At 42.5% G+C, this 21888-nt stretch overlaps 2 protein-coding genes and 1 long non-coding RNA gene across 6 annotated transcripts in view; 1 reads left to right on the top strand and 2 right to left on the bottom strand.

Moving 5' to 3' along the window:
• LOC107316509 (uncharacterized) overlaps positions 1-7681 on the bottom strand; it is a 60377-nt gene extending 52696 nt beyond the window's left edge. The window contains exons 1-3 of the long non-coding RNA XR_014948358.1: positions 7507-7681; positions 5986-6140; positions 4284-4442 (exon numbers count right to left, since the gene is read on the bottom strand). This is a non-coding gene — a long non-coding RNA (uncharacterized LOC107316509). The remainder of the gene's footprint in view (positions 1-4283; positions 4443-5985; positions 6141-7506) is intronic.
• MOB4 (MOB family member 4, phocein) lies at positions 5410-13481 on the top strand. Its single transcript, XM_015868076.3, has 8 exons — positions 5410-5500; positions 6762-6824; positions 7863-7963; positions 8279-8321; positions 8575-8661; positions 9651-9730; positions 10419-10530; positions 11420-13481. Exons 1-8 carry the CDS (start codon positions 5441-5443, stop codon positions 11549-11551), a joined length of 678 nt encoding a protein of 225 aa, XP_015723562.1. The 5' UTR covers positions 5410-5440; the 3' UTR covers positions 11552-13481.
• Positions 12785-21888, bottom strand: part of RFTN2 (raftlin family member 2) — a 26528-nt gene continuing 17424 nt past the window's right edge. The window contains exons 8-10 of one of the 4 annotated variants that reach the window (XM_032446018.2): positions 20399-20477; positions 17220-17487; positions 12785-14511 (exon numbers count right to left, since the gene is read on the bottom strand). In XM_032446018.2, coding sequence (XP_032301909.2) covers positions 17224-17487; positions 20399-20477 — 343 coding nt within the window. In that variant the 3' untranslated portion in view covers positions 12785-14511; positions 17220-17223. Of the gene's footprint in view, positions 14512-14673; positions 17488-20398; positions 20478-21888 lie in introns of those variants that run through there. The other 3 variants (XM_015868068.2, XM_085553406.1, XM_085553407.1) reach the window with 3 other exon arrangements.

Genomic DNA, 21888 nt, shown 5'->3' with positions numbered 1-21888 from the left:
GATCTGTCTGCCCATAAAATCTCTCATAGGAAAAGGAGCAAGTCAGTAAATACTGCACCATCCAACTGAGTTCAGAACTGATTTCTTGCCTGGGCAGAATAACATCTGAATGCCTGTCCTTCACTGAGCTGATCAGAACTACTCAAGAAAAAGCTAACAGGTTGAAGGAGCAGGAAGAACTCTGAACTATAGGTTCACTCCTTCCCTACCCATTGGCACATTGAAGAATGTTTTTCTTTCAGGTTCATCAACTGTACCACGATTTTCCCCTTTAGCAGCATCCAAATGGAGAAAAAAAAATGAACGCTCCATGAAATTCCTTCTGATTCTCATCTTGCTAATCTTGGCTCTTTCACATCTGAAGCTACTCCAGAAAAAGTCTTGCCTGCTTTCAACTCCCACCTGCATCTTTTTTGCATATCCTCAATCTCCATGTCTGCACATTCAAGAACAAACAAGATTAGAACAGGGTCTCCTGTGGTGCTTATACTTGGCTCAAGCTGGAAGGGACTCTAAAGATTATCCAGTTCCATCCTCCCACCATGAGCAGGATTGTCAACCACTAAATCAGGTACTAGATCAGGCTGGCAGCCCAGTACCTCACCCAGCCTGGCTGCAAATAACTTCAGGGATGGGGCACCCACAGTTTTTCTAGGCAGCTTGTGCAATGGCCTCACCATGCTCTCAGGAAGAAGTTTCCCTCTAGCATCAACTTAATTTTTCCCTCTCTTAGTTTAAAGCTATTCCTCCTCGTCCTATCATTACCAGGCTGTGTAAAAAGTTGCTACCCATCCTGCTTGTAAGCTTTTAAGTAGTGGAAGGCAGCAATGAGGTCTCCCTCAAGCCTTCTCTTCCAAGCTGAATAAGACCAGCTCCCTCAGCCTGTATTTGTATCCTCCTCGTGGCCATCCTCTGGATTACAGTAATATACCATGATCTGTCACACAAGCTGTCCAGGAAGGGGAAAAGAATAACAGCTTCTCTTTCCAGGTATACAGCAGCAGCAACACCAGCTGCTGATAACAACCCCACCAGTCCACATACACAAATCACTGCTTGTGTGACAGAAAGAACAACTATGATGATCTGCTTTAACATCAAGGAGGAATAAGCTCTGGATGTAACTGAACTTACACAGTCAAGACCCTGCTTCTGGCACAGACCATTTTCCACACTAAGTCCAGCGATGCTGTTATGCCACAGCACATCAATTGCACAACATGCTCCAGCAGGTCTACCACCATAAGAGTCCTCATTCACTGCCTAAAGGAAAAAACTCATCACATGTGATCTCTATAGACCACTTCCAACTATTAGACCTGGTTGTTCCCTTGGCTACTAAACTAAGCAAATCAAACATTCACTGATCTCATCCCTCAGCAAATACTCAAAAATCCACAGTTTGGTTTTTTTTTGGATTGTTTTAGAAACCAATTTACTCATGAATCAACTAACTGGAGTAAACGTAGTGAAGCTGCAGACCTCATATCTTCAGGTTATCGGATGACCTCTAACAAAAATAATGCTGTTGCCCTAATTGTTCTTCCTTCACTGCCACCTTCCAGTGAGAACATACAACAGCATCTTTGTAATGCTTAATGCAGGACCTTCTGTCCCATACTGGGCATCAAGAGCAGACCAAAATCTCTCTGTTTTCCCCATGCTTCAGCTCTCAATTCTTACAAAAAGGAAGCTGGTGGTAACAAATAAGCTCCACAAGCCCTGGTTCGCTTTACTATGCCATACCACCACCATCAGAACTGAAAATAATCCATCCTTACCCAGATTTCTACATATGTACCCTGCAATTTCAAGGAATGTTGTTTATAGACGACATTAATCCATAACGTCAATCCACACTGTGCCAGGCCGCGGGGGGATGGAGGCAGGCAGGGACAGAGCAGGTGATCCCTTTATCAGCATCCTGCCTTAGTGCCATGTGGGTGCTTGATTAGCCCAGCTTGGAACTGGGAGTGGGGCTCGAGATGGACCAGAGAGCTGCAAGGTCATTGAGACCTTGGGGGGGCTGCACTGGGTTCTGCAGGAGCTTTGGATCTGTCCCATGCCCTGCCCACTGTGTCCTATAGCAGTCAGCTCATACAGGGACTTCATTGTGCCTGCAGAGCTGCTCCCTAGTTTTAAAGCACATGTGCTGATCAGTGTCAGCAGAGGGTGCACAGATACCAGGCTACTTCTAGCTGTTTTGGTGAGCCCAGGATACCTGCCTTGCATGACACTGTCTCCATGGACTTGGCAAGGCTCCATATCTTTCCTCCTAAACCAGAGCAAATTCCTTTTCCTGTCCCTGCTTGGCGGGGTTCTGTGCTTGCCTTCATCTCCTGTGTGGGAGCTGGAGTGCTGCTTCCATTCCAGCTAACAGCATTCTTCATTTGGACTTCAGACTTGAGAATCTCCGTTACATCATGTGAGATGCCATGTCTTGAAATTGCCTGAAAAAGACTGACATGAGCTACAGACTGACAGTTTGTTACTATAAAATACTCTGCTACGGTGAATGAAAACGCAGCTGTCTTCATTCTCGATTAAGTTCTGCCTGTGAACGTAAAAGTATAATTCTTTATGCTCAACAAGCTGTTCTCAGTGAGCAGAACTAAGTAACAGTTTAGAATTAAATGCCTGCGGAACTTGCAGCCACGTGGGGCTCCTGCGCCATCTGCTGGTGGCTTCTTCTCTCAGATGGAGAACCAAGGCTGATGCTAATCTTAATGCAGTAATGAATAAATAAATTTGCTGTAGCCTTACCAGCTCTCTTCCTTTCCAACAACTTAGTAGAGATCTGACACTGTTTTACAAATTATACTTCACTTATCTTTATTGTAGCATTCTTAAATTGTGAGACATTTACTCAACTCATGCTGAAGCGATCACGTTGGCACCTTTCTAACTGCCCTCTTTTGCCTTGGGAATGGATTCAAGGTTATTTGCACTCGACTGCACAGATCAGCACTTTATACTGTTCCTAGGTACACCTTCACAGTTGGTATGTGTTGACCTAGTAATGCAGCCTGACAGTATAAGCTGTCTTAAGAGGCTTTGATACAGGCTTGCATGAAATAAATCCATGCAGCAATCAGTGCTACCAAAATCAATAGCAACAAAATAGTAGTTCTTATTGCATTAAAGCTGTTATAAAATCAACATTGCTAGATAAACTGTAAGCCAGCAGATAACCACAACAGACCGTAATAAAAAATATTTACCAGCTTCAGTACCTACAGTGAGGAAGTTCAGCTCCCACATACTCTAAAACTATCTATTTTCTGCTGGGGGCGACCTGTTGCCACTTCTTCCACAATGTTAAATATCACCCTGCAGTTTCCTTAGAGGTTGGCTGTAGTGTCTCCCATTCCCCCTAGCTGGCGACAAACCATGCAAAGCTGCTCTGTTGAGGTGGTGGTAATGAATTCCCACTAAGCAGGAGTGGGCACTAACAAGGTAACAGAGAAATCCCTTGGCACAACAGGCCAACCTGAAATCTGCCCTGTGGCAGTGGGACTACAGTTGTTACAGCAGCACACGTTAGAGCAGAAACGAGGTTATCACACTGAGGTTATCATAAAGGACAATTTTGTTGCACAACAAAACACAAGCTCGGAAGCATTATCTTCTCCTGCAGCAAACATGCTTTTATCTTGTGTGATAAGGCAGGTATTCTGGTGTAATCACATACCGACAGAGGGAAGATATTTCATGTATCCACAGCTTAATTAACTTATGGAAACCAGATGACATCTTGAGGAGAAAAAAGGTGCAGTAGAAAAAAATACCTAACAGGTAAATGTTTAAGCCTAGCATTTCAGCATTTAAATACTATAGAGATCATTTGTATAGGATCTACACTCATGAGGTTCTCACTTTTGTTCTTGAAAAGCTGCTCAAATCCCCTGTGGTGCAACCTGAGACCAGGCAACCTTGAGGAACAGAGGTAGCACATAGACTTTTGCTACCTGTACCATTTTGCTTAGTCCTTGGCCAAGGCTGCCTGCCAGCCTAACCTTCACCCAGCAGATCTGCACTGAACCTGCACTGCCACGATGCCAGTGTAACCTACTACACTGCCAAGGTGACCCATCTGTCATTACTGTTTCTTAAGCCCATGGCTACATACCAAATTTTATATCCCCTGGGTTATAGACTGGAGGTCAGTATCAGAAACAAGTGCTCGTTCTTGTGCTGTAAGAACTTAGACCTGATTGTACCACTGATTTCTAGAACATCAAAGCCTTGATGTATGCAAAAAAAGAAGTCACACACAGCCCTACCTGTCCTTTTGGGTAGCTCCATTTCTTTCCAGCTATCTGAAGCATGCAGAACGAAGGCAGACTCCATCTATGCTTAGTACTTCTTTTTCCTCCCATTCTGTTCAGGGTTCCGATGGCAGCAGTCCTGCTTTCAGAGGGCTTTTCTCATCACATTGTTACCTGCCACAGTAAGAACAGCGTGAACCTTTTGCACCCCACTAAGCAGAAGGCCTAGAGAGGCACATCCAGGCCCTAACAGTGCAGGGGTAGGATCACAGAATCACAGAATTGTAGGGGTTGGAAGGGACCTCTAGAGATCATCGAGTCCAACCCCCTTGCCAAAGCAGGCTCCCTACACCACGTCACACAGGAAGGCGTCCAGCTGGGTCTTGAATATCTCCAGAGAAGGAGACTCCACCACCTCCCTGGGCAGCCTGTTCCAGTGCTCCGTCACCCTCACTGTAAAGAAGTTCTTCCGCACATTCATGCGGAACTTCCTATGCTGTACTTTCATCCCATTACCCCTAGTCCTATCCCCACGCACTACTGAAAAGAGACCAACCTCACCACTATGGCTCCCACACCTCAGGTATTTATAAACCTGGATCAGGTCCCCTCTCAGCCTTCTTTTCTCAAGGCTCAACGGACCCAGTTCACTTAGTCTCTCCTCATAGGGGAGATGCTCCAGGCCCTTCACCATCTTAGTGGCCCTGCGCTGGACTCTTTCCAAGAGATCCCTGTCTTTTTTGTACTGGGGAGCCCAGAACTGGACACAGTATTCCAGATGAGGCCTCACCAGGATGATCATGGCTCAATATTTCCCTTTGTGCACATGAAGCAAGGCAGACCAGCTAAAAACCAGCCTGTGGAATTAGTTGATGAGACTTAAAGAACCCTTTAAACTTTATTTTTCCCCACCAAACGGGGCCGGTTTCCACCTGAAGGGGTGCACGGGTTTCTCACAGAACTGCCTGCTCTCTGTCTGCGTTTCAGAAGCAACATGGCCATGGAACAGACATCAGGGATAAGCCAGGCCAGAACATGGCTGCGCTACGGTGCTACACCACAGCACGCTTCCTCGCGAGACTCTTATCCCCGCCCCACTCCTTCTCTTGCCGGCCCCTCTCCGTCCGCCCCGCCCGGCGTCGCCACATCCGGGTGCTGTCTCCGCTGTCACTATGGTCATGGCGGAGGGGACGGCAGTGCTGAGGCGGAACAGGCCTGGCACCAAGGCCCAGGTGAGGAGCCGGAACCGGGGGAAATCGGGTGTTGCCGCCGCCGAGGCCCGTCCTTTCGGTGCGCCGTTATGGGCCCGGCCGCGCTCCACGGGATCGCTTTGATCCCGGGGCCGGGAGCTGAGGCTGCTGCTTCGCGGCCCGGCGAAGGCCCAGCCCGGGCAGCCCTTACGTAACACGGCTGTCAGCCGCTTCCTGCTCACCCTCCGCTTCCAAGGCCGCCTCGTCCTCGTCTCATTGCTCCCGAGGCGAGCCCTCCGTGAGGCCTTTTGGGGGGGGGGGGTCGCCTTCATTTTGCCGAGCCCAACAGCAGAGCAGGGAATGGCGCAGTGCTGTGGGAGGACGCGGCTCTTTCCCTCGTTAGCCAGGCAGGACATCCAGAGTTTCATCGCTAAGCAGTGTTGTGCCCTGCTGCCTTTTGAATTTTGCCCAGAGAGGTGGTGGAGTCTCCTTCTCTGGAGATATTTAAGACCCGCCTGGACGCCTACCTGTGTGATACGGTGTATGGAGCCTGCTTTGGCAGGGGGGTTGGACTGGATGATCTCTAGAGGTCCCTTCCAACCCCTACAATTCTGTGATACTGTCTTCACGTGTAGAAGAAGACATGGAGCATCTGCCTTCTGCTGCTTATTTTCTGGGTATCCTGAAAAATACAGAAGTGTGTTTAGTGAAATTATTAAACTCGCATGGGCTGAAGAATTTTGAAGGTACATTTTTAGTGTGTGACTGTATTTAATTGTAGATGATGCTGTGGTACAGCTCTGCGTTGTGCATATACAACAGCCCAACATCCAAGCACTGGCTGCTCCCTCCCTTCTCTCCGGCTGTTGCAGAGCAGCTTGCTGAGCATGGCAGGGAGGATTCCTGCCTTCCCTGAGTCACTGCAGCATCAGGAGGCCAACGTGTAATGCTTTGAGCTCTCAGGAGATGTAGCACTGAATGTGAGGTTCAGAAAACATAGAGTTAGAAATCCTATATCTCTGGGGTTACTGCATTCACACTGGCTGAGAACTGCTGCAGGACAGTGACGTGCAGCTGGGTCTGCCATGAGACTTCAAGAGGTTGTTGGGCAGCAACAACCATGAGCCCAAGCACTGCATCACCCTACTCACACCAAGTTTGCACGCTGCTTCTATTAAGATGTAGTTTCCTGCAATTCTATGTACTAAGCCTGCATCTTTGCTCGCTCACATTTTACTGCACTGTGCCTTTCTTCCTCTCCCCTTCTTTTCATTAAATTGGTTCAATTTCTTTTTTTAAACAGGATTTCTACAATTGGCCTGATGAGTCCTTTGAGGAGATGGATAGCACGTTAGCTGTTCAGCAGGTACTCATCTGAAACAATTGCTTGTAAACTCAGTTTCTCAACTTCCCTATTTTTTGTTTAAAAACAAGCAAACTAAAGCGAAACAAAGGCATCCTGGCACATTATTTACCTGCTTACGATGTGTCTGCAAAAGAGTGAATTGTATAATTTCTTTTTTAAAAGAACAAGTAACTACCAATTGGATGTGGAGAATTGGCTGGAATTCTCAAGTATGGTTTAAACAAAGCAGACACAAGAAAATGGTGGGGATGTGTAATGCTGAAAATGGGATGGAGAGTACAGCAGTAACAGCAGGGTGGCACAACCCTAGACAGCAGCACATGAGAGCAAATGAGTCCTGACAATAGCAGGACACGGGGAAATGGTTTTAAGTTAAAAGAGGGAAGATTTAGGTTGGTTGTTATGGGGAAGTTCTTCACTAGGAGAGTGGTTAGGCCCTGGAACAGGCTGCCCAGGGAGGTTGTGGATGCCCCGTCCTTGGAGGTGTTCAAGACCAGGTTGGACGGGGCCCTGGGCAACCTGATCTAGTAAAGGTGTATGTTTGGTGGCCCTGCCAGGCAGGGGGGTTGGAACTACATGATCCTTGAGGTCCCTTCCAACCCGGGTCATTCTGTGATTCTGTGAGAACAAGCCCAAATACAGCAGCTGTGGACTTAGAAACAAGCAAAGAAAATCTGTTTACCTCTGTAAGGCCTCAGGTGTGCAGGGATCTCCAGCATGATACCATCCTGGGCTCCAACCCCTTCCAGTCACACAGGTGCATTGCATTGCATTGCACTGTGTGTACCTGAGCATCCCTGGGTTGGCCCTGCCTTCCATCAGGTGCTTCATCACTGCTTCAGGCTGTGACTTTCATTTTCACTACAGGTTGTAAAAAACAGAGAAATCTACTTTTTAGCCTGTCCATCACTTCCTAAATAACTGGAAAATGAGTTTATCTCTGGGACAGTAAATCTCTTGAAGGCATAATAATGTCCTAAATATCTTGTTTTACTATAATTGCAACAAGATCTAGTTTTTGTGTCTCCTCCACCTTAGTACATCCAGCAAAACATCAGGGCAGACTGTTCCAACATTGATAAGATCCTTGAACCTCCCGAAGGCCAGGATGAAGGTGTATGGAAATATGAACATCTAAGGTAAGAATTCATTAACATAGTCCTAAGTCTGAGTTTTGTTATTGATAGTGGTAGTGGGTTTTATTGCTTTTAACTCATCATATTCAACTTAATGGAAATTTGCTATTTCTACTATTAAGTATTGTTATCGTTTTGTATTACGCAATACAGTGAGAATCACACGAGATTCTTGGAAGTGACTTGTCACTATTCATTTCAAAAAACATTAACATCTGTTAAGAAGATCAAGACGTATCGTTTTGTTTCTATTTAGTATTTCCAGTGTGATAACAAATGGCTTGATTTTGATGTTGCTGTGTTCAAATTCCTTTGTAGACAATTCTGCCTTGAGCTCAATGGACTCGCTGTCAAGCTTCAGGTACATCTTAATATTTTTATATTGTGTTGGGGAAGAGACTTGATGCAGTCTGTAGGGCTTGCTTCTGAATTTATACGTGTGTGTTTAAGCAGTGGTTCCAGGTAGGAGATATTTTAGGGTTTTAAAGACTTCGAGCAAATAAGCCTCTGGTTGTGGGCATGACAAGGAAGCGATTTGAAAAGACCATCTGGTTTTTTTTTTGCTGTTGGGTAAGTGAAACTGTTTTTTTGTAACTGAACAATTGCTTTAACAGAGTGAATGTCACCCCGACACGTGCACTCAGATGACAGCAACCGAACAATGGATTTTCCTTTGTGCAGCTCACAAAACACCCAAAGAGGTATGGATGAGTTGTGTAAAACTGACCCTACTGATATCAGGTTTTCTGCTCACCTCACAGCTCTCATGGAGACTGTTGCAGTTGGCCTTTTAGTCAAGCTGAGAGCTTTTGTGGGTTAAGAACAATCACCTGAGGTTTCCTTCTTTCCTGTTGAGTACTGGGTTTAGAGAAGGTAGGATAAGGTAGGAGGGTGCTGCTCCCTACAGCAGTATCAGAGATAGATTGACTGCATTCTGTCTAGGTGTTGTTTGCAGTCAGAGAGAAGAGGAGGTAATGCTGGTTATCTCTGAACATCATTCACCTGCTGTTTACCACGTTGATAGCTATTGCCTCATGGGCAGGGAGCGAGCGAGGCAACCCTGAGAGACTGCTGACCAACAGTTACAGCTGAGAAGTCATTCCTCTGCAAGCAGGGGATGACAAAACAGACAGGCATTGCTCACCTCTTTCCACCTGTCCCCGTTCATGTTGGCTTTTGTCCTTTTCTTCTCCATGTACTCGATTGCAGAGACAGGTCTTGACTTACTATATATTTATCTAGAATTACGCTTTTGGTTTTCTTTGATGATGTTAAAAACAGCTATTTTGCTCAGGTGCAGTTCCGTGGTTTTGTTTTTGATGCATAACACTTCTTGGATAAGATGTAAAAGCAGTAGTCTGGAAGACAATGTGAGAAACAAGTCAGCTGTGATATGAGGAATGTTTTTCCTCTTAGCATACTTCCAGTATGCTATCTATTATAAGGTGTTACTTAGGGAGATACATAAAATTCACTGCTCATGCACATGACCATATTTCCATAGTAACTTTTCTCTTGAAATAATTGACATGGGCTGTGAGACAAAGAAAAGCTTGAGAAGGAAATGTAGCCAGACACTTCAGAGAGGCTGTAAGAAACTTCTGGGATAAAAATGGCTGATTATATTAAAAGCATCAGAAAACATAATTGTTTTTCTTTATATAAGTTATGTGCTCACTGTATTTTGTAGTGTCCTGCTATAGACTACACCAGACACACACTTGATGGAGCTGCGTGTCTTCTGAATAGCAACAAGTATTTCCCCAGCAGGTAAAAATGTTTTCTCTTGGGAGCAGAGAGGTGGCAGGGGTATAGATGGCACCTAAACACCTAAAGACCACATAGAAAAGTGTAACACCATTTTTGTGGTATACCACCGAGAGCATCAGGTGTCCTACTGAATGGGCCAGTGTTGTTGGTGTAGTAACTGTCACTTTTAAGCCAAGAAAGAATTCCTGCCTATTGAAAATGTCTTCCTTTAGCTGGGACTGACATGGGTTCTTTGTAAGTGGAAACTGTTTGCTTTCCTAATATTTGCTGGTATTGCTATGAGGCTTCCACTAGAATGCCAGTCTAAGTAACAAGACTTAGAGGAGTTATATAGTACTCCACTAAAAACCTCCAGAAATGAGCAGCAATTCAGTTTGACACAGCAGAAGCCAGACTGAATGCATTAAGTGGGCAGCCTGCCATGTTGGATCATGGAAACCTAACCAGAGAAGTCAAGATGGTGCTTCTCTGGGAATCCTCTTATTGGTAAGGAGGTATAGCTGCAAGTCTTCTTCCATTGCTAGAAAGCAGAAATCCAGCCCCTACCAGATATTTCTATACTACAGGCAAATAGAACAGCTTTTAAATGTGCAGGGTGCATCAACATGCAGACAGAATTAACATTGACGTGTATTTCCCTAATCATGGCAGTAGATTTGTTTTGTAACCTTTCTCCTGGTGCTTGCAGGGTTAGCATAAAGGAATCTTCTGTAGCCAAATTAGGATCTGTGTGCCGAAGGATCTACAGAATATTTTCACATGCTTATTTCCATCACCGGCAGATATTTGATGAATATGAAGTAAGTAATTTAACCGTTCAGTTCCTTGCTGAAGCTACAGCTGTAATAGTTACATTGCCTTCTTTTAACACTAACAGAAGACCTGCACCAATGCAAAGTATTCATTACAGCAGACAATACTTCTATAAGAACTGAAATTCCATGCTGTGATGTAAGTCTCAGGACTAAATGACACACAGGAAGTGTGTGCTTTTTATAGAGTTACAAAAGAAAAGTTCTTGGTTTAGTTCATTTATCCAGTTGGTTCTGCTTTCATTTACTTGGCTTTATTCAAGCAACAGAAATTCATCATTTTACCTTAAAGATTCCCAAATGTATTCAAAACACTTGTAGTCAATACTGCTTATTTAGATATATTTCCTGATGGTGTGCGTTATGCTGCCATTTAAAGGATTGTAATTATTAAACTGCATCAGAGCAGATAAATAAGTGGCACTTCCAAGGCTTTGGGGTTTTTTAACTATTAAGTAGAAATTAATAGATTAGGAGACAGCTGCATGTCAGAGACATGGAACAGCTGTGGAACGGTTGTGTTCCATTTTGGTGGGGACAATGTATGTAGAGGGAATTTAATACCTTAAAACCCTTTTCTGGATTGTAGAGGAGGACTAAGGTGATATTTTAATAAGTTCTTATTTAAGTACTGTTAAATTGAGCTGTGACTTAAGCCATGAACCAAAACCCCAACTGAAGAACGTGCTTATAATCGAGTAGTAAAGGGGACTTGTTAACAGAAGTAATATAGATTTATCACGTATGCATCGCTACTTGTTTCTAGGACTCCTAAATCCATTACATGACTATAAAAGCAGTTTAATTACGCCTTCCTCGATTGTTTAAAATATTACTTCTCTATCTGTATATTTTTTTTGCCTCTTTTCATCTCCAGAATGAAACTTTCTTGTGTCACCGGTTCACTAAGTTTGTGATGAAGTATAATCTGATGTCCAAGGATAACCTGATTGTACCCATTTTGGAAGAAGAAGTGCAAAATTCAGTGTCAGGGGAGAGTGAGGCATGATGGGGATGACAGTATTGAAGCCTATACTGAATACAAACAAAACAAATTAATGATGTACTGTATATATCATTTTAGACACTTCAATCACGTATCCTCATAGCTTTGTTTAGTATACTTTTTGTATGCTGTGTGCATTGCCTTTTAATATGGGAACTACTTTAAGTTATTCACGGGCTGTATATTCGACGTGGCACTCATGGTTTTTAAATAAAAGTAGCAGTATCTGTTTATAATGCCTGGTAATAAAAAGAATTTACAGTTCTCTAAAATTGCTGCTAAACAATCATTGAATCAACAATCCCGAAGATGACAGATTGGGTGGGGAATAAAGCAAGATTAAGGTTACCCAACAAGCCGTTTTGTAATACGGCACCTAGGTTAGAGGAAAGATTTCCTCCTTCAATACGGAATTGTGCAGGAAGCTCTTGGCAGCGCAGCTTATTCCTAATTCAGCTTTTATTTTTTTAAGATGGCTTAAGAGATTTACTTCTGGTTGTGCATATTCTCGTATGCGTCTATCCAAACACTAATAGCATCTATAGTATTAGTGATACCAAGAGGCTAACTTGACTATGATATTTAACAGATATGTTATTGATATAGATATCTAACTTACCTTTTCAGCCTGTTCTTTCCCTTTAGTTAGCGGCGGAGGCTTGTGTGCAGCAGGGGCTGCTTCCTGTCCTGTTACAGCACGCTTCTGCTCTTCTCCACTCCGCAGTTTCTTTCACAGTAACTGTGGCAAAAACACCACCAACTCCATGGCTTACAGCTGTTTGTATTTATGGCGGTGGCTTACAGAGTATACCTCACAGATATCCTCACTACAATACGTAACCCACTAGCATAGCCTTCACTTGTATTTTCAGACAGACAACACCTAAGTACTTGAAAAACAGAGCCTGACTCTGTAAGAGTTGAGCATATTCTCAGTCTCTATTAATTTTTCCTTGTTCACCTGGATTATACTGAGAGGAAGATTTGGACTAACGCCTCTGTTCCCGTTTAGCTGTTTGTTTCTATTTGCCTTTGCAGATTTGCAATAACTGACAATTTCCATGAGTGCTGCTTAATTGTGTTTTGTCTAGAATGCTAGAATTAAATGTGTTAGAGATGAATATAGCAGACAGCTGTACTGCTACGTGGAGATGAATGCAGGGTATAAAAGCACTAGCGGTGTTCTTATGTTAAAATGAAGATTGCTTATTAGTTCAAAGAGGTAGCCAGTCATTTCTGTTGGAAGTTGCTGGGGGAGGCTCTGTTATTTCTTTATGCAGGTCACAATGGACTAACTAAGCTAGATTCTGTAAACTGTACTTGGTTTTCTAAGTTACGCTTATCCAGAAAGAAGAGGGCTCACCTGTTTAATATATTTTTTTTCCCCATAATACACTAAACATGCCTTAAATTCTCTTTTTCTTTACACAAATCAAGCACACCTCAAGCAACTGTACCACCTGGATGTAAAGGGAATTTTACCTATGAGATAATAAAGAGACTAAGCTTATGAAGCACTTCAGCAACTGTTTTCTTCAGCAGCTGTTTTGTCTCACATTTTCAATTGTATTTAACTGTCAGCGGGGTTATTGCATGAGATGTTGTATGAGCGAACGTAGCTTCTGTTACTGTCTACACAGTTAATTCCAACTTGCCTTGTATAGACCAAACAGGTATCTTAAGTTTGTATTACAGGCAAGAAGACAACTGCATTTTGGAGATGGCAAAATGTTTTTAGTTCTGGTACAGTTTGCTATAGGACCATTCACGACGCGGTTCTTTTGTACAGTCACTCTGCATGCTTATATGGGTCACGGTGACTGACAGGCAACAACATAAAACTTGTGTTAATGATTATTACATTTCCTTTACACCACCAAAGAAAATGTGGTGCTCAGGACTGCATTAAAGTTTTAAAGCTCTTTTCATCCTCTCACGCTTTAAGAGTTTCACTTCAGAACAACACTCTGGGAGTTTTTATCCTGTTGATTCTCACTCAGATTTGCACTGTAAATCGACTTGCTCACTTTAGCTGGTTTTATATATAAGGCTTAAGTGAAACACTGCTTGTATTTTCCCTTGTTCTTGTTTACACGAGTACTGTGTACACACACGTGCCTGAATGGTACCATAAAACTGCACTTTGCCTAACAGAATTGTTGGTTTGCCTAGTTAAATACATTAACAGATTGACTTTACAGTCTACATAACAGGGAAATGGAAGGCTGCCTTCGAAATATGCTGTAAACAAAGCAATGGTTAAAATTCAACTGTTACCTTACCCATTCCACTGCATTTCAGTAAGTGATCCTCATCCTTCGTGTTGTCTGAGAGTGCAGGAAACAGCTCTTCGCTTCCAAGGCAAAGTCTGTTGCTTTCCCATCCCTGCTAGGAGCTGTGCTGGAATTAGATTCCTTCTTCCAGAACTAGATAAATGCAATACTCGGAACTGTCACATACTCAGAAGCTGGACTTCATACGCATTCATCTCTCAATTCAGAAAACACCAGTATTACAGTTAAAAACTCACTGAGATCCAGCAGGGACCTTTTCCAATACCCAAATAAACAGAACATTACACACAGCACATCACTGATGTGGCCTACCATGAGCACGCGCTAACTCACAAGGGGCTTTCTCTTCGTCACTCAGGTTTTCCCCAGTGCTTGTCTTAGTGGGCATTGCATCACGTCAGCCACAGTGACTGCACTGCTCAGGTTTTAGGTGTTGTCCAAGCTTCTGCTTCAACAGATAAGAACACGGCAGCAGACCCGTTTCTCTGGAGTTAAGTTGTCCTGAAGAATTTACATCATTTGTTCCTTTCATCTCAGTTCTCACACAGAAAACGAGCCTTGAAAAATCCGAATTTCAGAACTAACACTTCTCATCCATGATTTAACCCATAGGGAGCCGTCATAACAGCAACCTGACCTTGTCTTTTTTTAAGCATCCAGATTAATATCCTAAGTAGAAAGAAAGCTAATTAGCTTCCTATAGATGACTGAAATTCTAGCAAGCTTTGCTTTACATACAAATAAGAACCAGCAACAATAACTGAAGGAAGGTACACACTGATCTAATGGATTTAATGCCCGTGTGAGACAAATACAATTAAGACACGGATAGCCAATTCAGTAAGTGCTTTTAATGGTGAGAAGCTTCTCCTCAGATATAAAAAGGATTTTAACATTACACAAAAACCACTGTATTTTATAGACCAGAAACAGAAAGTTAAGCAACAGTTTATTGCAGGTGATGAGGTATGTAAAAAACCTTGTGACAATTAAGAGCAGGGCACAGCATTTTTGTTTGTAACAGACTCTTGTCTGGGTTTGCAAACACTTCCAAATTATTTCCTATCCAAACAAGAGTTGAGCTATAACCAGCCTTTTGCAGAGGTCTAGGAACAGCATTAATGGCTTTCCATCTCTGTACCTGTAAGACTCAACTAAACAAGACAGCTGAAGCCACGCTGGAGCATAAATGGGTTGGTTTTTTTGTTGGAGGATGCATTCATGCTTTGAGATTCACAATTCATTCAATAAAAAGGCATAAGATAATGAAATACATAGAATGTGTTCTTGTAAAATGAAGACTGAGCAGTGTGCATGTGTGTAGGCAAAGGATTTTTGTAACAGGAGCATTTAATGCAAACTTACCAGCTGCCTCACTCTCCCTCACGGCCCTTCTGCTTTACCAACTTGGATTTAAATAAATAGAAAGGTGCCAGTAATTGGCAACATTAGTAATGGCACAGCTCAGTGCTCTTATTTGTGTAAGAGCGTAACAACACGTAGCCTCAATTCAACTCCCCTCTACAGAAAATGCACCCTCTCCTTTTCACTTCTTCAAATGAGATGGAAAATCTCTTTGTCATTAAGAGTTTTGATTTGTTTTAGAGGCATTTGCAGATATTTCAGCATCCATGCCCTAGGAAGGCAGGTGTGTTATTCTGTGTTCTTCAGCTACTGCGGGACGTTGGATCATTCACATGCACTCTTCATGTGGACAGAGCAAACCCTTTCCTCTGCTTGAAGATCTTGCAGCAGGAAACCACTCTCTGCTGCCCTCCTACAATGGTCCTGCTCAGCCCTCAAAACCTGCTGAGACTCAGCAGTGAGGACTGAAGTACATTCACAGCTCTAAAATACAGCCACATTCCTTTTTAGTAGCCTACAGCTTAAGAAAAGCTTCTCTTACTCCAAGTGGGAGTAACTTAGAATAGCCTGGTACACATTTGGACTGCTCTCATCGCATAAATGGAATCTCCTGTGTTCATATTCCTTCAGTCTTAGGGGAAAATCTTTTTTAGAGGAAGCACCTGGATACCAGTTGGAGTTTTCTGCATTTTCACCACCTGGTGGGATGAAAATACCTCAATTAAAAGTTAAGTGATTCTTTTTGTCCAATAAATGCATTCCGGAAATAGTAACTGCATTGAAGTTAAGTGTTTTAGGTGGTATTGCACATAAATAGCTGCAATTTAGTTTTAAGATTCACTACTTTCAGGAGTATGGCATCACACTCCAAGTTAGAATTTCTTGTCTCGTGGCTTTTGACTTCTTCCCAGCTGTAGTGGCAGACCAGCTTGGAAGGAAGCTGAACTGCCAGATACAATTGCAACACAGTGGCATCAAAACAATTCCTGCCTGTGCCCTCTCTGTCTGAGCTCATCCCCACAGTAAGGATGAAACCCCAGGGCTCTCCATCTTTCTCCTGAACAGCACTTGGGGTATTTGATGCAGTTTATCCACTAGGATGTACAGTTAGCAAGGAACTTTAAAAAATAAAACATATATAGTCAGCGTTTTTGTATCAAGTCTCATCTAATGTCTGCTTCTTCCCCTATGTACATCATCAGCATCAGTGTGCACCTGGCTGTCGGTGTTTTATGTACAGCCCCTCAAACAAATTCATAGAACACAAGTTACCCAACCAAAGTGGTGAGGGTCTGCATTTCCACTCATACTAAGTTAACAATATATCGTGCCATTCTTATATACATAGCTATATATAGAGACAGCTTGGAACATGGAGCCCTGGCAAATCCTACAGAGGTGAGAGTGTATTACAGGAACCAATTTCTGCCTACAGCCTTCAGAAATCTTCTGTACATACCAGGCTGAATGCAGCTTAAATTAACCCTCTAGCACGACTTGCATTTTCTACAGGCTTTTGTGTTCAGGCAGAACAAGTAAAAATGAGTGAAAAGTCAAGCGAAAACATAACAATATGCTTTTATGCATAATAAAAATTACGCATTTTTCTTTCTTCCCCCCCAATCAATATTTACAACAGTCTTAAAAAACAGTAACTAAAAAATGCAATAACCAGCCCTCCAGCTTGTGGAAGATGCTCAACATCCACACCCCTTTCTCTCTTACAGAACACACACTTGTTTCTGCAGCTTTTGCTTCTCTGCTTATTAAAAATAGTAACAACAAGCAGCAGAGCACCCGGTCAGGTAGCTGTTCTACCGAAGACAGACAGGAAGCCGAATTATTTTGCAGTAGTATTATTACTACAGTAGGAATAGCAAAACAAAGAAACAGGCAACAATACAAAATGAGTCTGGGAAAAGTCATAAGCTTACACAGCAATGCATTTAAAGTAGTACATCGTTTTACAGTTGTGTGAATTATGTACATGTCCATCTGATGCAGTTACTTACTTCATCACATACACGTGACCTGAGTGACTCCATCTTCCTGGTCAAATTGTCCATCATCCATTAATACTCCATCGCTGCTACCGAACCCCGAGAAACCCCCATACTGGGAGGAGGCTTCTTTGATACAACACTGCTTAGAAGGAGACAAATGGAGCTCATCAGGTGGTTGTCCAGTTTCTACAGGGTGAGAAGTAGCAGTGTCTAATCCAACACTTCTGCTGGCGGCTTTGCCTTTTTCCTCCCCAGTAAGTTGCCTCAAGGATTTCTTCTGAAATACAGGAGAATGTTTGAACGTTAGCTTACATAGAAAAAAACAAAGCCAAACACTTGGCAGTGAGTCACCTGTCTGGAATTAACACTGACTGCATTTTAAATAAGGCAGCTTAAATCATGAACTCTGGAGAAAAATCACAACAGATACTTTTCTTTCCAATATAAATCAATTTCAAGAGCTATGCGAGAGATAAAAGCACAGTCAAGATTCAAAGAAACATAAAGCAAATGCTAGAAAGAAAAATAAACCCAATTACTTCAGCAATACTCAATTCTTATGTCATACTTGGTAGATCCAGGTTGATTTACGAGTCTTACTCCGTGATAAAACCAGCTGTTTGCAGAAAGCCTAACATACATGTCTGACTCTGACCAAAGCCAAACAAAAGCAGTACAGCTGTTTGTGCCACGCTCTGGCAAGTTCTTTGTTCCTCCTATACATCTATAATGTTTTTCCCAAACCCTTTTGCAGCAGTAAAAACAATGGCCCTTGCGGCTAAAGGAAACGTATTTAAGGGAAGCTGTTACAAGGAGACATCAAGAAATGAGACCAACGGGAAATGCCGTTGCCCCAGGAGAAACAGAAGGAAATAAACTTAGCCTGGATGCCACAGTAAGAGGATGGAAAGTCTGCCTGAAGGAAAGAGAGAAAACCTCAAACATGAGTGTGGTTTAACATCAGGTCTCCTGTTCTGAGCTAGTTCCTTAGAAAAGCAAATGGCATGTGACGAGGAACCCATCAGGACAATGCGGCCCTTCTAAACCCAAGAGGTGTTTGAACCACAACGTAAATCATAAGCCAGAGCATAATGCACTAACACACAAATATACAAGAAGGCAGAGATATGAGGCATAAGGACATAAGATACGGACTCCTCAGAAAGAGAACCCAGTGGGAATACAAGACCAGATAACAGAGGATTTCCCTCAATTCTTACTGAAACTAAGTTCTTTAGCCTCAATCCAGTAATTACAAAAGCAGCAACAAAGCCAACCCTGAGAGCACAAAGCCACATGCACCGTGTACATCCAGCCACCAGAAGGTGACTCACAGTGATCCAAGCGCTGGTACTGCCTGTGGGACAAAGCCCTGCCACGGCCCCAGCCCACCGCACTACACTGCTAAGCATTTCAGCTCCAGCCTCAACTACCTCTTTATCCCACGCTAAAATGACCTCACCAGACTGAGATTTCCTGGCAGGGAAGTAAAATATTCACTGGTACTTAAGAGGCACATTTAGATCCTACGTCTCCTCAGATTTTAAACACAATAATGCCTGTGTAAATGGCTACAAAATCACCTATTTCTTATTTCCATAATTCTCGTGCTTACATGAAAGGTTTTCCATTACAGTAAGACAGCGATCAAAACCACACTTACCATCATATCTGTATAAATAAACAACATGAAGGTCCAACGACTTCTGAACACCTCACAATCTGGCACCAGCACTTACACAGCAAGCACAATGCTTCCTCTATTTTTAATTTCAAACACGTCTCGAGGACTCACCAGTTCCTCAAACTGAATGTTTTTACAGAACTGGTTTGTATTACAGCGTCTCCTGGCAGAATCCAATCTTAACCCTTCTAACCTGAGTCATGTAGCTTATGCTGCCTTTCACGAGCTGCTTGCAGTTAGAACTAGCAGGTCTTACATCTACCAAGGAAAGAATATTCGTACCAGGAGACCACGCAGTTATTAAGAAAAAGCTGGGAAATATCAGGAAATACGCTTTATTTGACCATAAACCAACATGGTTTTATGCATTTACAATACTGACACCAACAAAATTATGTTCCAGAATAAGCAGTCTACAAAAACAAGAAAGCAAAGTCATAAGCTGTGACCATGTGTGGCACACAGAGAGAAACAGAAGGAAAATGACAAGAGGAACTGGCAGAATTTAGAAGAGGGCATTTGCACGGGAGACAGCATAGAGGTGAAAAAAACTACCTTAAGTTTTGTAGATCAGGAAAACACATTACAGAGAGCATACAAAAATCAGCTAGGAATTAAAGTGGTGATGGAGATGAAAATTAAAGCTGGGTTTTAATTGTGCAAGCTGAAAGCCATTCTTCCAGGTCTGGAAGAATAAACTACCTTGGGACACAGGGAAAAGGAAGTTAGGCTGGAGATAAGCAGACATCTGGACAAGAACTAAAAAGGAAGAATGTATTTTAGAAGCGCTAATCAGAGGACAACACAGATGATGGCAGCAGTCTGAATAGAAGGTGAAAAGATCCAATAAGAATTCCAGATATTTAGAAACCTGCAGAACTATTTACACAGATGGGGAAAGGAGGGTAGGTATCACTCCTTCATAAAAGTCTACAATCATGAAAGACAAAACTTAGTTTCTATTCCAGTGATGGTGTAGTTGGAACACACAAAGCTGTCATAGCTTCTTAAAAGACTGTTACAAAAGGAAAACCCGCCGTGGGATGCATGAAGACTTGGCAAAGAAGAACCCACCAGTTTATCCTTCTCTGGCCCTTCCTACAGCACAGCACTGGTGCCACAGCTATTGTGATCACAGCTCTGAGTGGGATGTGATGTATATCAGTTGTTGAACCCTCAAAATACAGCCACTATTACAGCAGCCTCATTCAAAAGGGACAAGGGGCTGCAGTGATACAGCCACAGGCATTTTAAGTCCTATATTTCTGCCACACATTCTCATGCAGCAATGGCTAACACTCCTTCACTCTGCAACAGGCAACAGAGGCAGGATTTGCAGCAGCTCACTTAGGAATTCCCTATGGCTTCTACAGAAATGCTTGCAGCACAGCCAGCCTCATTCCCACCCCAGAAGCAGCCATTTCTTACTGTATAGCACCACTGTATCAATTACTCATTTCTTTACTTATTAGTTTAATATTGATGTCATCATGACATTACTCACCTCTGGTGTCAGGACAGCCGAATTCCATACAACAGGTCTCTGAAGAAAAACAACTTGCTTTGTGGCCAGATTTCCTTCACTAAAACATAAAGAAAATTGTTTGAATGTTTAAGACAATAATATTCACTGTAATACAGTCACACTTTTCAGAGTCAACTGCAAATTGCTGTATGAGTCAGAAAAGCACAGACTGCCAAGCATTCACCGGTGTATTAATTCTTCAATAGGTCTGTAATTGTACTGAAAAAAACAGAATCACACAGCTGTGTTCACATAGTGCACATGAAAACAAAGTATAAAGTAAGGGGTAATTTGTTCTGGAGTAACAGAACTGCTCTTGAAAGCTCAAGTCCACACATTTACAGCATCTGAAATTAAACCTCAAAGTCTTTCCATCTGTCTTCTCTGGCAGATACACAACACACAGCTACCTGTCAGCACCACAAGTACCATCAGTCTTGATAGATTCACCGCTCCAAATCTCTCAAGACCTTTTGTGATATGAAATCCGTGAATTAAGACTGTATTGCTAACTCAGAGGTGCTTTCTGGTTCTAAGGTGACATCTAACTAGGACAGTGAGATAAGCTTGTCGTTCTGTCACCTAACATTAAAAGGTCTCAGCACAGTTTAACTTCTACATCCCCAGTGAGATCAATGATGCAAACTTTTGTGCATGGGATGGATAATGGCATAGGATACACAGGAGAATAAAGAAGACAAACAGAAGAAAAAAGGGGAATTCAGTTATTAGTCCTTGAACTTTTACAAATATTGAAGCTGTCGCAGAAGTGATTTAAAGCAACACTGAATAGCTTATTCAAAAAAGCATAATATAAAAGAGATAAACAGGAAAAGGTGAAAGAGCTCCTCAAAACCAACTCATGTTGGTATCTCAAAAATAGTACATTCTTTTACTGCTGCTAACAGCACAATTCTCATTTACATCCTCTTGAAAATATAAGGCACGTTTTCACTAGCTTTCCATTAGAACCACAGGCCAGCAAATTAACCACGTGTCTTGCAAAGCAATACTGGGGAAATTAAATGAATCCAATAGCAAGACCAGAGCTCTGGGATGGAAAGGTTTTAGAAGTGCTCTTCTAAATATAAGATACTGTGTTCTGATAAATTCTTCTCAGTTGCATTTCCGAGCAGCAGTCAACGAGTTCTTAATGCACATAAAGGAAATGACTACAGAAATACAACTAAGGTAAAGAAACACAGCAGAATAGAACTACAAAATGTTAACTACTTAAAACAGACTGGCAGTGATTGCTACATATGGAGCCCATTGCAGGAAGCTGTGATTCTGCCCACTCTCCTCTCAATAATATAACTGTATTATTATGCTGAGCACTCTGGAAATGGTTACTAAAGTAATACGCATAGTAAGTTCAATCATTTAAGTCACAATCTTAACCACATACAGAAGGCTGAAGTAGCTGATTTGTGTTTTATGCCAGGGCCAGAAAGATGGCATGAGCCTGT

The sequence above is a fragment of the Coturnix japonica genome, chromosome 7 (assembly GCF_054131305.1).
Source record: "Coturnix japonica strain WE chromosome 7, WE-NBRP24, whole genome shotgun sequence".
Classification (NCBI taxonomy): Eukaryota; Metazoa; Chordata; class Aves; order Galliformes; family Phasianidae; genus Coturnix; species Coturnix japonica.
Note: the sequence above shows the minus strand (reverse complement) of the source record. Positions and strands in the feature narration are given on the sequence as shown.

What these genes read in the sequence shown, in the direction of transcription:
- MOB4 (XM_015868076.3), top strand. Translation starts at nt 5,441, where the DNA reads ATGGTCATGGCGGAGGGGACGGCAGTGCTGAGGCGGAACAGGCCTGGC. An exon ending in GACTCGCTGTCAAGCTTCAG is followed by an intron (nt 8,322 to 8,574) that starts GTACATCTTAAT and finishes TTGCTTTAACAG; the next exon opens with AGTGAATGTCACCCCGACAC. An exon ending in CTCACAAAACACCCAAAGAG is followed by an intron (nt 8,662 to 9,650) that starts GTATGGATGAGT and finishes TGTATTTTGTAG; the next exon opens with TGTCCTGCTATAGACTACAC.